This window comes from Girardinichthys multiradiatus, chromosome 5 (genome assembly GCF_021462225.1).
Source record: "Girardinichthys multiradiatus isolate DD_20200921_A chromosome 5, DD_fGirMul_XY1, whole genome shotgun sequence".
NCBI classification, from domain to species: Eukaryota; Metazoa; Chordata; class Actinopteri; order Cyprinodontiformes; family Goodeidae; genus Girardinichthys; species Girardinichthys multiradiatus.
This window is the reverse complement of record NC_061798.1, coordinates 13,290,380-13,304,532: the sequence shown is the minus strand read 5'-3', so window position 1 is coordinate 13,304,532 and position 14,153 is coordinate 13,290,380. Positions and strand designations below refer to the sequence as shown.

General features: G+C 38.7%; 1 protein-coding gene across 9 annotated transcripts in view; it reads right to left on the bottom strand.

The window, feature by feature from the left end:
- The window catches only part of adgrl3.1 (adhesion G protein-coupled receptor L3.1), a 247,436-nt gene that overhangs the window by 22,861 nt on the left and 210,422 nt on the right, over window positions 1–14,153 (bottom strand). For 5 of the 9 annotated variants that reach the window (XM_047364449.1, XM_047364448.1, XM_047364452.1 and 2 more), the window contains 4 exons: window positions 13,893–13,959; window positions 12,726–12,817; window positions 6,257–6,425; window positions 3,278–3,457 (listed from right to left, as the gene is read on the bottom strand). In XM_047364449.1, the coding sequence (XP_047220405.1) occupies window positions 3,278–3,457; window positions 6,257–6,425; window positions 12,726–12,817; window positions 13,893–13,959 (508 nt within the window). The remainder of the gene's footprint in view (window positions 1–3,277; window positions 3,458–6,256; window positions 6,426–12,725; window positions 12,818–13,892; window positions 13,960–14,153) is intronic. The other 4 variants (XM_047364451.1, XM_047364453.1, XM_047364455.1 and 1 more) reach the window with 1 other exon arrangement.

Here is a 14,153-nt window from a genome sequence, read left to right as displayed (position 1 = left end):
AATTGGATGTTTGATATCAGGATTTCTGTTTTTTGGAGTCAGCGGTTACCTGGCATATCGAGAAATTCGGAGAATGTCAGCAGCTGTTCTGGCCATTGTAAGGCTGCCTGGCATGTGTGATGGGATCTTCAGAGCGATCAACACTCTGGATGTGATCCTTATGATTGCAGGCAGGTTGCGGTTCCTGGACTCAGGGGTAAAATGGGATAAATCTTGGAGAAAGTTGTTCGCTCGGATCTGGCGAAAGACCAGGAATTTGGCTGTTTGGATTCGCCTTTGAGAAGCACCAGCGAGACTCTCAAGGCTGACGGAAAATTAAGTGTCAGCCTAACCCAAATAATTATTGTTTTTCTGAATCTGGCTCCCCTGCACGGCCTTGATGGCTGGCTATCTTCAACCTCTCCCGGAAGTTATGTAAACATGACGCTCTGCTCCCTCTGCCCCCTCCCTTCCCTGAGGACATCTGAGGACCTGCTCAGAACTTTGTGGCTGGTTGATGAACATCCCAACAAACCATCACGGACAATGGCCTATGGGACAGTGCTTCATGGACTTACTTGCACACACTCACTTGCACACACACACATGCTCAAGATAAACATATGCACCCCTCACACCACCTTCACCGTTCCCGGTATGATGTTGTTTTGTCAACTTGTTGCTTCTTTGTGCTGAGGTTTTTTTTGCAATCTCAAACTGTATCCTGCTAAGGATAAAGTGTGAAATATGATTTTTTCCCTCTACTTACCTAATGTGGCCTCTTTTTTCATCTAGCAAGGGCAGCGCCTGTGAGTGGGCAGCAAAGCCTCGGTGACCCGTCCCCCCCTTGTCTTGTGTCATGATGTATGTTTGGATGTGTTGTACTGGAATTCTAATTTCCCCTCGGGGATCAATAAAGTATCTGTGAGTTGAATTTGAATTTAATTGAAGTGTGCCACAAGCCTTTTGGAAGACCCAGCAACCATTTTAAATAAGGTGCTCTGCTCACATGAGACCAAAACGTAACTTCTGGTCTACTTGCAAAAGACTCTTTGTGGTAGAAAACTAATACTCTACCTTCAAACCCACCGTGACATATGGTGGTGGTAGCGCCATGCTGTGGGGATGATTTTCTCAACACCAGGGAATGTGGTCAGAGTTGATGCTAAACCAATGCTAAACCAAGGTGATTCCTAGAGGCTGCCAAAAGCAACACCCCAAAAATGTTACAGTGATTGCAGCAAAATGTATTTGCAAAAAACATTAATTTGGGCAAGCTAAATGCAAATGCATGCCACACTTTTCAAATTATTGGGTAGAAAAAAAAAAATTTAAAACCATTTCATACACCAAAAGAACTGCAGCTGTAATTGCAGTTACAATGCTTCTACATAGGGATGCGTGCCAAATTCGGTACTTTTATAGGTACCGACCGAATTTTGTCGGTACTACCGAGTACAGATTCATGTGAAATCAAACGGTACCACGTTTCGGTACCTAAACACATCATTGTGACACTGAGGGAGTGGAAGAGTGGGCGATTACCTGGCATGAACACAGCATTGCACGCACAAGAGCGTAAAACGTCCGTAGCCACTAGTACCGTCGACAAAGTATGGCTCCACTTTTTAAATGTGGTGCAGATTACGCTCGCTGCAATATTTGTGATATTTGAATACTTCTAATCTGAGGAAGCACTTGCAGCGTTTCCCTGACCACTATCCAAGGGGGGCACCAGGGCCCCCCCCCCCGAGCGAATCACAGCATGTAAAAATAGTATGTTTTAACAGTTAATGTCATTCGTTTTAATAGATCACGTCGTGAAGGATTTCTGTCCCTACTCTACTTTCTATGGCCAGACTTGACAAAAGCTGGACAAAAACACACTCCTCATACTCTGTGTCACCAACGCTGATGCTGACACACTGAGTTACGTGCGCTGGCATGCAGGTGAACACAAGCTCCTGACAGTGGACAGCAAAACATGCCGTTAAAACCTAGAAAGCAGGCAAGGATATCTGCGGTTTTAAAAAGTGCCAAATTTAGTTTTGATGGCAACGCTTCCTCTCCTGTGAGCAGCAGCTGGGCTAACTCTCCTACTCCTGGCGACGGTAGAAGTACACAAAATAGCCCAAGTGTTTCATGCCCTGCCCCTGACATGCAGCTAAAGTCCAGTCACCACCGAATAAAAGGTTCCCCCCGAATCTCTAGACTGGGCTTGGTAATTAAATACATACATAATAGATAGAGAAAAGAAAGAAAGAAAGAAAGAAAGAGGCAGAAACAGATAAAAGATGTGATAAAGAGACAGACAGATAAATAAAAAAGATATAGACATTATATATAAATACAGTAGGTAGAAGATAAACATTTCAGAGTTTTTTTTCCGTAACAATGTCCTGTTGAATATGTAGACCACTTAAACAGGCTGCAGTCAGAGGAAACCACGGGCCCAGCCATTTTTATATTCGTCTGAGTGTGTGTGTATCTACGATGTCCTGGTTAAGCACAAGATTTTTGTCAAGGCTGAAGAGACAATTTTCGTCAGCCTCAGATCTATGGCAACAACTCCTGCATTCAGCACCCTTAACTGATGACACAGTGTAATGTACAAATTAAAATCCAGCCATGTTGCATGCCTGCATTAGTTAGCAACTTTTCTGCAGCCAGCAACATGGCTAGATTTTAATTTGTACATTACACTGTCATCAGTTAAGGGTTTTAATGTTGAAGAAATGTTTGAAACAACTGAGATTTTACAATACAAACAGCTGGATGTTGTTTTGATAAATTCATTAAAGTTTATATATTGAGAAATAAATGTTAAATTTAGAATTTTTAAAATTTTATTATTAAACGAATTAACATTTATTTCCACAAAAAAACACACACAAAAGTACTGAAAACAGTACCAGTATCAAGTCTCAGGTACAGAGTATTGGTACGGTATCGGTTCAAATGTGAAAGGTACCCATCCCTTGTTCTACAAAGTATTGACTGAGGGGGTCTGAATTCAAATTCTAGCAACACTTTTTAGATTTTTATCTGAAACAAACTTTGAAAAATGTGTATCCCTTTCCTTATACGTTATGCATTATGTTGTGGTGGTGTATCACATAAAATACCAGTAAAATACATTACGTGTTTGCGGTTGAACACATGACCAAAATGTGGCACAGTTCAGGTGGTATGAATATGTTTGCAGAGCTCTGAATAGTGCATTTTTTTCACATATTTCCGACAAGTTGAGAGTGAAAAGTGATAATCCCAAACCCCTTATGGCGCACTCCGACCTCACCTGTGAGTCTGATGTACTGTAGCGTCCAGGTGTGCAGGCAGGTAAGCTCACCTGTGAGCCTGTAGAGTAGCGGCCTGGGGTCCGTGAGGTGGTGGTCTTACTGGAGGAGGAGATGGACGTCTCTACGCTCTTGCCACTGCAGCAGTGAGTGCGCAAACATTTGCCGTACTCCTTGCGCACCTAAGCAAAAAAGAATTGGGAATTGAGAACAGTGAAAAATATATAAAAACTGACTGAAATACAACTTCAGCCTTGAATATACTGAGGAACATATTCTATCCTGACAGATCAGGGTAAAATAAACACTTCTTTTACTCATATTTCCAGAGTAAACATTTAACTCATAAAAAGCTGACATTAAAAGATTACAATCATAAACTTTCCGCTGCTAACACCAGCCCTAAAAAAGCCACATATCCAAGGGAAATGGACATGTTCCTTGGAGAGGCGTTTGATGCACAGAGAGCATAGCATCTGCACTTAGATCCCAATCAAGTTAGAACAAATAAAGCCGTAATTGATTTTTAACAAGCTTGTTGGACTGGCAGACGTGTTTTGCCACATGCTCTGTTTGAACAGCTGCGTGCCGAGTTGCTCCATGCATCTTGGGAGAAACTGAGTTGGGCTGGGGCCAAAGAAAACCTCAGCACAGTTCTGAGGACATTCTTTCTTGATAGCTGATCCCATTACCCAACACACACACCCACACACCCATCTAAAAAACACATCTAAAAAAAACTATCTCTCTCTCTGTATATATATATATATATATATATATATATATATATAAATATATATATATATATATATATATATATATATATATATATATATATATATATATATATATATATATATTTATATATATATATATATATATGTATATATATATATATATATATATATATACATATATATATATATATAGTAAGCTTAGAAACTGTAGGACTGCAGCCAGATGAGAGTACTAAGCATTTGATGCAATTTCTTGCCATATCCTGTGCCTCTTCTATACTCTAAGGCACTGGCTTGAAGTGGGTGGAAGACCTGTTAAAATGTTGATGCCACGATGTCTCAGCTCTGCCTGGAAGTTGCATATAACTCCTAAAAAGTACCAAAGACAAAATAAATCTGATACATTTTCCAACAGTCCTTTAGGTCATTCAAACCAAAAGCATGAAGGAGGTTAGCTTTTGAAGATAAAAGGAGAGATGGAAGTTAATTTGAGCAAAGTAAAATAGAGATATTCAGGGCGCAAATGTACATCAAAGTACACCCAAATATGATTCTGTGTCTTGAAATCATGGCCAATAATTTTAGGACAGACAGAAACTTTGTTTTTCACATACTTTTCTCCTGCAGTTTTTAATGTGAAATGGTTTGACTTTAAGTTGGAAGGAAGAATAAGATAAAAGGCCATTTCAAATTAAGGAAACTTAATGAAAATGAACTTCATCACAAAACCTTATTTGATCTGTGTTTAAACCTTTTTACTAAAGCTGCTGATACACTGTTTCCTATCTTGCCATGTTTGTTAATGTACAGCAGGAGTAACTTTGACCAACAATCGAGGAGCAGTTTGGTGATGAAAAATTATTTTTTTTTCCAGCACCATGTCAAAAACTAAAGGGGATTATGTTGCTCGTGGATCAAAACATAAAATTTTTGGGTCAGGATAATTCCTAAATCTTTCACCCAACCTACTGACACTTTGCATAAAATAGATGCATTTCACAATAAAGGCTTTTGAATATGTATATTCGAAGTGTATTAAAATTGTGTGATGTTAAAACACCATAATATAAGTCTATCTTATAAAGCGCTGTCCGGTTGCTATTTAAGTCGGAGCCAGTGGTGGGATATTCCACTGCTGGTGTCCCTCATATTTTAGTTGTTTCCCTGCATGAACACATATGTTTTAAATGATCGCATGCATCATTAGCAGCCTTAATTGACTTGAATTAGGTGTTGGGAGTAGGTAAACATAAAACCTGCAGAACACTGGCCTGATAGGAGTAAAGTTGCCCAGCAAAGGTTATTAGTAGGCCAAGGCATAAATGGGTTAATGCTTCAAACTTTACAGCCCTGTATGTATGTTTGAAACTTTTGTTTTGAGGTAGGGCTTGCAGACAGAAAGACCTCCACCTCGTTTAAATCGTTTCTGTTGTGGGTAATCGGCAAAAAAAGAAACAGCGACCAAGTGGATGACAAGATGCAAATGATTTTTGAACATACAGGACTAGCTGCCAGTTAGCCGCTAGCGAGGCTGCAGTTGCCATCAGCTTCCAATCTAACTAACAGTGCTAAACTACAGGGCAATTTTAGACTTTTTCAATGAGTCTGGACTGCAATTGATCCGCTCTGTTTTAAAATCTAAAATAATTCAATTCAATTCAGTTTTATTTATACAGTTTTATTTATATAGCGCCAATTCACAACACATGTTGTCTCAAGGCACTTCACAACAAATAGACTGATCGAATTTGAACTGGTTAACTGCAGAATTGGGAGAGATTTTTTAAAACAACTTGAGATTTGTAATAAAACCTTTGTCGATTTGTGAAACAAAAAAGAGCATTGTCAATGCTTTTTGGCAGTAGCACTCCCTTAGAATGAGGCAGGCATGAAAACAGCAGTATGTGAGCTGGTCAAACCTATACTGGAAACTATTTACAGATTTTTTAAAACATAAGACCCTCGGATTAGATTTGCAAATAATGTTTTTAATATCTGGTCTTGTCTCTTTCTTCTGAACCCAGTCTTGTGTATCATCTTCTCATAAGCTGGATGCATTCTTACATCCCAGTTTATTATAGAACTTCAGCAAACTACAGAAACATCTGACAGAGCGGTCTCACCACACTGAAGCAGTAAAGTTTGTAAAAATATAACCAAAAATCTCTGTCAGTATAAAAACTTTTGGCCACCATTGCACTGTATGTTCAATTCTTTCAAACTTTGCCTCTCCTGCCCACTCACCTTTTTCTGAAGGATGCAGTGGAAGATGAAGATGAACATGCCCTGCAGGGAGTTAAAAATGGTGAAAAGATAGGCCATGATCACGGTGCTCTCGTTGATGTACATGAGGCCAAAAGCCCAGGTCAAGCCCAGAAGACACAGCAGGGCGATGGCACCAATCACCCAGGACCTACACAGGAAGGAGAAGTAATTGAAAACAAGATCCATCAGCTACAGTGTGTTCTTCACGATTGAGATTCAGACTTGCAAAAGTTTGCCTGTTCTCTGCATCAGAAAAACCGGTCAGCCGAGGCTGATGCATGTGGGATCAGGAGAGAGGGGGTCAGAGTGGGTTCACTGAGAGCCTTGACACTGTGGGAGAGGGATGGAGGAACAGTGGGAGTTTAACTTAAAAGAATTATACCCTTACAAGTCAGAGTGGATTTCTTCGTTTAGATATCATCTCAGGAGAGGGAAAGAGGGTTAGAAGGCAGATTACATCAGCTGCTGCTGTCAAAAACACAAAGTGTTTTACAGCATACTTTTAGCAAGTTACAGCCAAACTCCATCAGTCTGAATGCATGTCAGAAGGTTAAAGATTAGAACTATGAATGGAGTCCAGGAGTGTAACTGTTAGATTTAATCCACTTTCAAAAGAAGAGTTTTCAAGGTTGGAAACTTTTATTTTAAATAAAGCCTACAAATGAATGAGTCATAGGCCAAATGTCATAGAAATGTGGTCATGCTGAGGCACATCCATGCAGGTGCTTGCATGAGTGAGTGTGTGTCTGTGTGTGTGTGTGTGTGAACGTGACTGGCTTCATGGGGCAGTAGGTAGAGGGACATTACAGCCATTACAAATGACATTTCCTTCAAAAGGTCAAACCTTTGGGTCCACCGCAGCCGAGGAGATGACTGTTAATTTGATTGGCTGACTGGGCAGTGATCACCTCTAATGCGAGGGATGGAAGCAAAAGGAAGTGGCGGTGGGGGAGTGGTAGGGCAACACGTGGGGGAAGATATTAGAAGAGCCATGAGAAAGGAAGGGAGACAGAGGAGGAGAGTTAGTGAGTGAGACTGAGATGATTGATTCAGTGTTGCCCTCAGTGGCACCATTCAGGCGAGACAGAACCACCAATAAAGCTCGCCTGATGACCCTCTTCAATAACGCCTGCACTCATCTCTCTCTTTATCCCACCATTTCACTTTTTCCTCCAAATCTCTCTTGAATTATGGTTTCTCTCTCATATCTGTTGCCCCGAATTCACATACCAACATTGTAATAGTGCCTTGGAAAAGTTTTCACACCCCTGTATTTTATTGGGATTTGATGTACCAGACCAAGACAAACTAGTAAACACCTGTGCTATTGAATTCAGCCTACCTGTGCCGATACTTTGTTGAACCAACTTGTAACTACAACTGCGAGTCTTTTGTGGTATGTCTCAAAAAACCTTGCCTTGAGTAAAATCTTTGCAGATTCTTCTCTGCAAAAGAGCTCAAACTCAGTCAGATTAGATGCACAGTGAACTTCAGGTATTATTAGTCCTGCCACAGATTCTCAATTGAATTTTGGTCTGCACTTTGATTGGGCCGTTCTAACATATTAAATGTTCTAACCCTTGAATGCACCTTGGGGACACAAACATAGACTTTCATTCTTTTTTTTTTGTTTTTTGATTATCAATATCTCAGTCATCTTAATAGTCAGTTCTATGAAACTTGGCCAGGATTTGCTTTTTATTTTTAATTTTGTTTTACCCTTTTGATGTACACTTTTTACCTTCGGTACCGATTTGGTCCCATTGACTCCAATTATAACCACATGTTTTTGATGCACTGTAAACCTGGCATTTTAAAATACCAAAATAGGCGAAGCTTCTACCTACACAATACAGGGAAGTTTTTAGTTGTTATGACACCCCTTAATATTAAAAAGATTAATGCTTTGCTTGCCTAGCTTCAGTTATGTGTGACAGCCATGGCTTGGTAGGTTTGCAATTATGCCATATTCTTTCCATGTTCAGACTGAACAGAGCTAAGTGAGATGTTCAAAGCTTGGGACAGAGTTTTACTATCTAACCCTGTTTTAAACATCTAAACAGCCTAATTCCTGACTGGTCTAGTAAGTTCCTTGTTCTTTGTGATGCTGTTTTGCAGGCCTGCACAATATATTGCAAATGTTATGAAGATATTTTTATTAAAACATTAAGAAAGTAAATATCCGTTATTTCATTGCCAAAACAGCCTGATGCAAGTTTTTCAATGAAGCAACATTCTTAAAATAGAAATAATGAATATTTGCTTTTCTCTAGAAGTTTGACAGATTACTCACTATCTGGGGTCAATGTTTGCAATAAACCCGACACAGAAAAAGATTACAACTGTTCAGGGAAATATTTCTTTATTTATCACAAGCCACATTGTTCGCCTATTTGGTCTAATATTTTGCAGCCTTACTGTTTGTTCACCAATGTTCTCTAAGAAACGTTTGGAGCCTTCCCAAAAATGTCATTTATATTGAGATTGAATTGGACAACAGTGTACTTATCATTTGGTGACATTTAAAAGCTATTGGTTGTACTGGTTTTTACTGTATCAGAGTAAAGGGGATTGAATACAAATGCATGTAAAACTGTCCATATTTTTATTACATTTAGTTAACTCAGAATTATGCAGACACAGCTCTATTAGATCGAATCCCAACAATGAACATGGAAATTTGTGGCTATAATGTGACAAAATGTAAATAAGGTTCAAGGGGTGTGAATACTTTTGCAAGGTACAATATTTATTCAGATAAAATTACATATTTATATACTGGAAGCTTACAAATCATAGCTGGACAATACACTGATTTTATAAGGTAGGCAGATACAAAACATTTGAGTAGTTTGTTCACACAAATAAGACAAAAACAAGCAAACCAAACAAAATGTCTGACTGGAAAGACACCTTACCAGAGCCAATCCACAACAAAGATAACTGAGGGTGGCATGAGATTGAGAAGACAAAGAAAACAAAGGAAAGAAAAATAAATTGAAGATAAAAATTAGAGACAAAAAAAAAAAAAAACCAAATAGCATGATGGTGATGAAAGGGTGAAAATAAATAAATAAATACTTAAATAATATTAAAAAGGTGACTAACAAAGTGAAAAATGTCTAGACAGTCTTTGTCATGCTAAGACAGACCAGACTATAGAATACAAAAAAACAAAATAAAACCATCAGACTTTAATTCGTTTGATTTCTTTCATATTTTCCCTGAAGTGCACAGAAGCAAAGATCAGCTAGTTTATTCTTTCTCAAGCACTTCTTGTCTAATATTTTACAAATAACAGCTTTCATCAAATACACTGACATTGAAACTCAAATGAGAAATACAGTAGAGACAACTCATTTAGTGATTTATATTATGTGCCCTGAGCTCAGGCAGGATTGTTAGCTTCTAGCCATGAAATCTAGTTTGAATTACATTGAGGGTTTTATGTTGAGCTAGACTCAACATAAAAAAAAAAATATCAGTTATCTAGCTTGGTACCATCTCTGTGGAACTAAAACCTTGTTCAAAATATGATTAAATGAATTGTGCAATTTAAAGAAAAAAAGGACTTGAAAATATGAAATATGCTTCATGAAGAGTGGATATAGAAAGCAGATCCCATTTGACCTGTACGATAGCTAAATGAAATAGTAACTAGAAGCCAGTTAGCATAGCATTTAAAAAACAAAATACCCTTTTGACCAAAACTGTTATAAAGTCTAGCTCTAATGAGTTAACACAGTTTTTTTTTCTATTGCAAATACGTCAAAGAGCAAAGATTGAAATTTGAGAGCATAAATGGTTAGAAGCTAATGAGGTGGTGGGGAAAAGAATACCTTCAATGACTGTTAATACAGAGAGGAGTTCAAACTGACTACATCCTTGCTTCTTAAATTAGGGTTTAAGAGGGAATGTGGCATCTAGGTGCTGCATTTGAAAAGCTGATCTTCAACAGATGTGACCACATTTACAAAGGCAGGAGTTTTGATAGTTAGTTGATTTTGATCAGACAGGTGTGGGTTAACACAAGGCCAAGACAGAACATCAACACCTTAGAGAACCAATTGTTGCTGCCCATCAATTTGAGAAGGTTTTTAAGGTCATTTCCAAACAATTTGAAGTCCATCATTCTTCAGTGTGAAATGCTATTGAAAAATGTTTAAGGTTAACACTGAAACTATAAGGCTTAATTGCAAAGGTTGCCAAAGCATTGCTGTGACTGACAGCATGTCTGACAGCATGTCTGATAAAACAACTATTACTAACTATTAAGCATAATGGTGGAATGGTGATGATTTGGACATATTTTGCAGCCACAAGAGCTTGGCAACTTGCTAGTACTGAGTGGACTAAAAGCTGTGCTTTATATCAGAGTATTTTATAGCCAAATTTGAGGCCATCTGTCCAACAGCCAAAGCTTGACAGTATAAAGATGAGTGGACTGAAAAGGTTATAAAGAATAGGACTACATCATAGATCATCTTTGTTTACTGAATAACAACAGTGTGAATTTCATTATATTTTGCACTCTTAAATAAGTTTAGATTCCGCTATAGATATTTTACAATGCTCTGCTACATTTAGCCTTTGAATCTAAAAAGGGTGTACTTTCTTTTTACCACGATTGTACATCTTTTTTGGTTCCTACAACACTGGTTGTTACGTTGTGCAAAATGCACAGTTTAAAAGGTTCAAAGGCCAATCCAGTGACACATTATTTAAAACCAATCTAATTTTGACATTCAGTTAACAAAAGCTAAATCTGAACGTTTGCTGCCTGGAGTTCTTAGCTGGAGTCTGTCTAACTTTAATGAACATCTACAGCTTCGTTGGGTTAGTGACTGCTGCCGAGAGTGCTGTGCACTTATGCAGGTGGCAGCACTTGTAACTTCGTTAATTAGTCTTCACCTAAGTGACAGAGACAGCCTTGGTGAGGGACCTGAGGGTAAATGACACACTGAGCTCGTCTTCCCTTCAGACAGGTGAGCTGTCACACACAGCATCACACTTTCCCTGATAAATATTTGTTAAACACAGCTCAGGTTCTGGGCTTCATTATACCACTGATGTTATGAAACATTCATGAAACACAAAGTAGAACAGTAGAAAAATTTCCTAGAACAAAAGAGTTGTATTTGAGTGAGAAAATCAGTCAGAATTTTGTATATAGACGGAATATGGGAAGATAGAGAACGGGGGAAAACATGCAGCCGAGGTCCAGGTTTGGGAATCAAACCTCGGGCTGCTGCGCCGAGAACTCACAGCTTCTGGATATGGTCTGCACGCTCTACCTCTAAAACCCGCAAGATGTCCCGCAATTTCTCTTACTGATTTGAAATATTTTTGTCTCCTCTTTCTGCCAAAAAATATCATGAATTATTGATATTATGAAGATAAATTATGTCCTGCTGCACGTTATAAAATATGGTTTTGAGTTCTCTTAAACAAAGAAAATGATAACAGAGCTGACATTTCAAACTGTCTTTAGCATCTTATACCAGCATTGAACACAGCTAGCATTACCAAAACTTCAGTCTCATGTTTATTGCTTGTAGAATGTTAATTCTTAACGGTGAGATTTTCAAAAAGCCGCCAACCTCTAAAAATTCTGCATGTTCTGTAATGGACAGGTTAAAGCTCAAAAAGGAAACAGTGAAACTAACTCTGTTCAGCCTTCCTGTTGTCTGCTGAAAAGCTTGCACTCTCTCTCTGGCTGCCTTGTTCCAACCAAAATACAGTTTTTGTTTTTTTAAATGTGCTTATGAAAATACCAAAGTTTGAGTTTTCTCCCCTCAGAAACAGCCTGCAAACCAGAGTGTTATTCTTACTGGCTAGCAGTAGCACTTTAGCATGTTGCGTTCACTGATCGGAAAAAGACTGTATTTTGAGTTTTCCTGTTATGACCAATGAAGCAGAAAATTGGCAGCTTTCATTTGCCAGTCGATTTCTCGTTGCATCTCAATTTCTTGAAAATGTTTTTCCTTTTGAGCTTTCCTGATTTTTTTCAAAATTAATATTTCAAGTAGATTTAGAGAATGCAATGAAACTAATGGAACAATGCTGTTAGCAATAGTCTATTAAAACTGTATGATTTTCTTGTTGCTATTTTTGTACTGTGAGACAAAACTATACAATTTCCATTTTCTCCCCCTCTATCAGTTTTTTATTGGAAAGCTAACTTGACTGACAAAAAAAAAGGAATAATTTGCTTATAAATCCAGCTGTGCCAAACAAACCATAGCCCTCCACCCCTTCATTACTCAATCCTAGTCTAATTTATTTGGCAAGCCAATAAGCACACCCTAAGCATATTTTTTTAAATGTCAAACTCTTTTCTTAGCATAATTTATCCAAACTTGCATAATCCACCCCCTCCCACCCCCACTTGCTTTTAGCACCAGCTACTGCTTTGTGGTGGCAGACTGGTACAAACAGACGAACTTACTTGATGTTGTCCAGACACCCAGAGTCTGGCTTGAGGATGGCTGTATGATGGAACATCTTATACAGGGCAATGCCAAGGAAGATTACATTCAGCTGCAACACACAAAAACGCACATGTGCATGTTAGATGCTCTGCAGCGATATGACTAATTAAAAGACGCAGTGTCAAAGCAGCAACTTACAACACCCAAACAGCGCACATCACTTCATTTTCCTTCCGGCTGTAATTGGCTCGGGGGACACAATTTCAGCCTACAATCAACACATCTTTGTGTACTAAAAATACAGCAACTGGAGCTTGAGAATACAGCAGTCATTACATCCCTTAATGATTACTGCAACAATGGAAGGACAATTCTCACAGACGCTGTGTTTTCGATTGGCCCACTAATGTGTAGATAGGCTGCTTTAGTGATGACTGTCTGGACTGTTGTGCCGGGGTCTCAGAGGTTGTCACCAACAGCTCAGGTCGTAATGCCGTAGTTTCCACCCGTGCTCTGCTCTTATTGCTACTAAAGCTAGATTGGCAAAAGCCTGCCTGACATTTCTAAATTGAGTACAGAGCAACAGTAAATGGGCAACTGGGATTGTGTCCTATTGTTTCATTCTGTTTGTATCAAACACCTCTTTCTTGTGTGTGTGTCAGATCACCTCACTCTATTTCTGTCTCTGTTTAGTTATTCAAGGTAGAATGCCTCTTCTCATAACAGTTTGCTGACTGCTGAAACTCATTCGGTGTCGTTCTTATGGAAGAGCTGGGAATTTATTCAAACTCTCTGGCAGCTCGTGTTCAACTGGCATTAGAGTCAAACAGCTGAGTCAGGAGCAAAAACATCTCAGACGAAAAAGTAAATGCCTAATAACAACTTAACTTTGCCGAGTTATTATCATAATCTGTGTAACGTGCAGTGATTTGTGCTCCGTGTCCCCTCCAGAGATTTCCCGCTTGTAGGAATGTGTGCCTCCTTGAGAGCTAATCCGTGAATGGGAATTATTAAGTTGACACAAAGTTCCCTCTGCTTACTCTAACGCTGCTGAGGAGCTCAGGCGAACCTTGTGTGGGATTACGAACACCTTAATGTAACCCCTGGCTCCTGAACCAGCATGTCACAGCCTCTCTCACAGTACGTGATGCGCAGTTTCAAGCGTGTTTTTTTGTGTATCTTACCATGATGATGAGAGTAGCAGGTCCTATGAAGCTCCAAATGAAGTATGTATCCAGGCGGAGCCAGCACCTTGAAACAGAAACATAGAGAGACATCATTCACTGGAAACAGGAAAGCAAAAACACGCATACACTATAAAAAGAAATGTTGGAAGATGATGAAATTAAAAACATATAAAACAAGTGTTTGTAAAAAGATTGAATATTTTTATGGTTAAAAATACATCAAAATGTCTAAATTGTCAATTCAATTCAAAAATACTT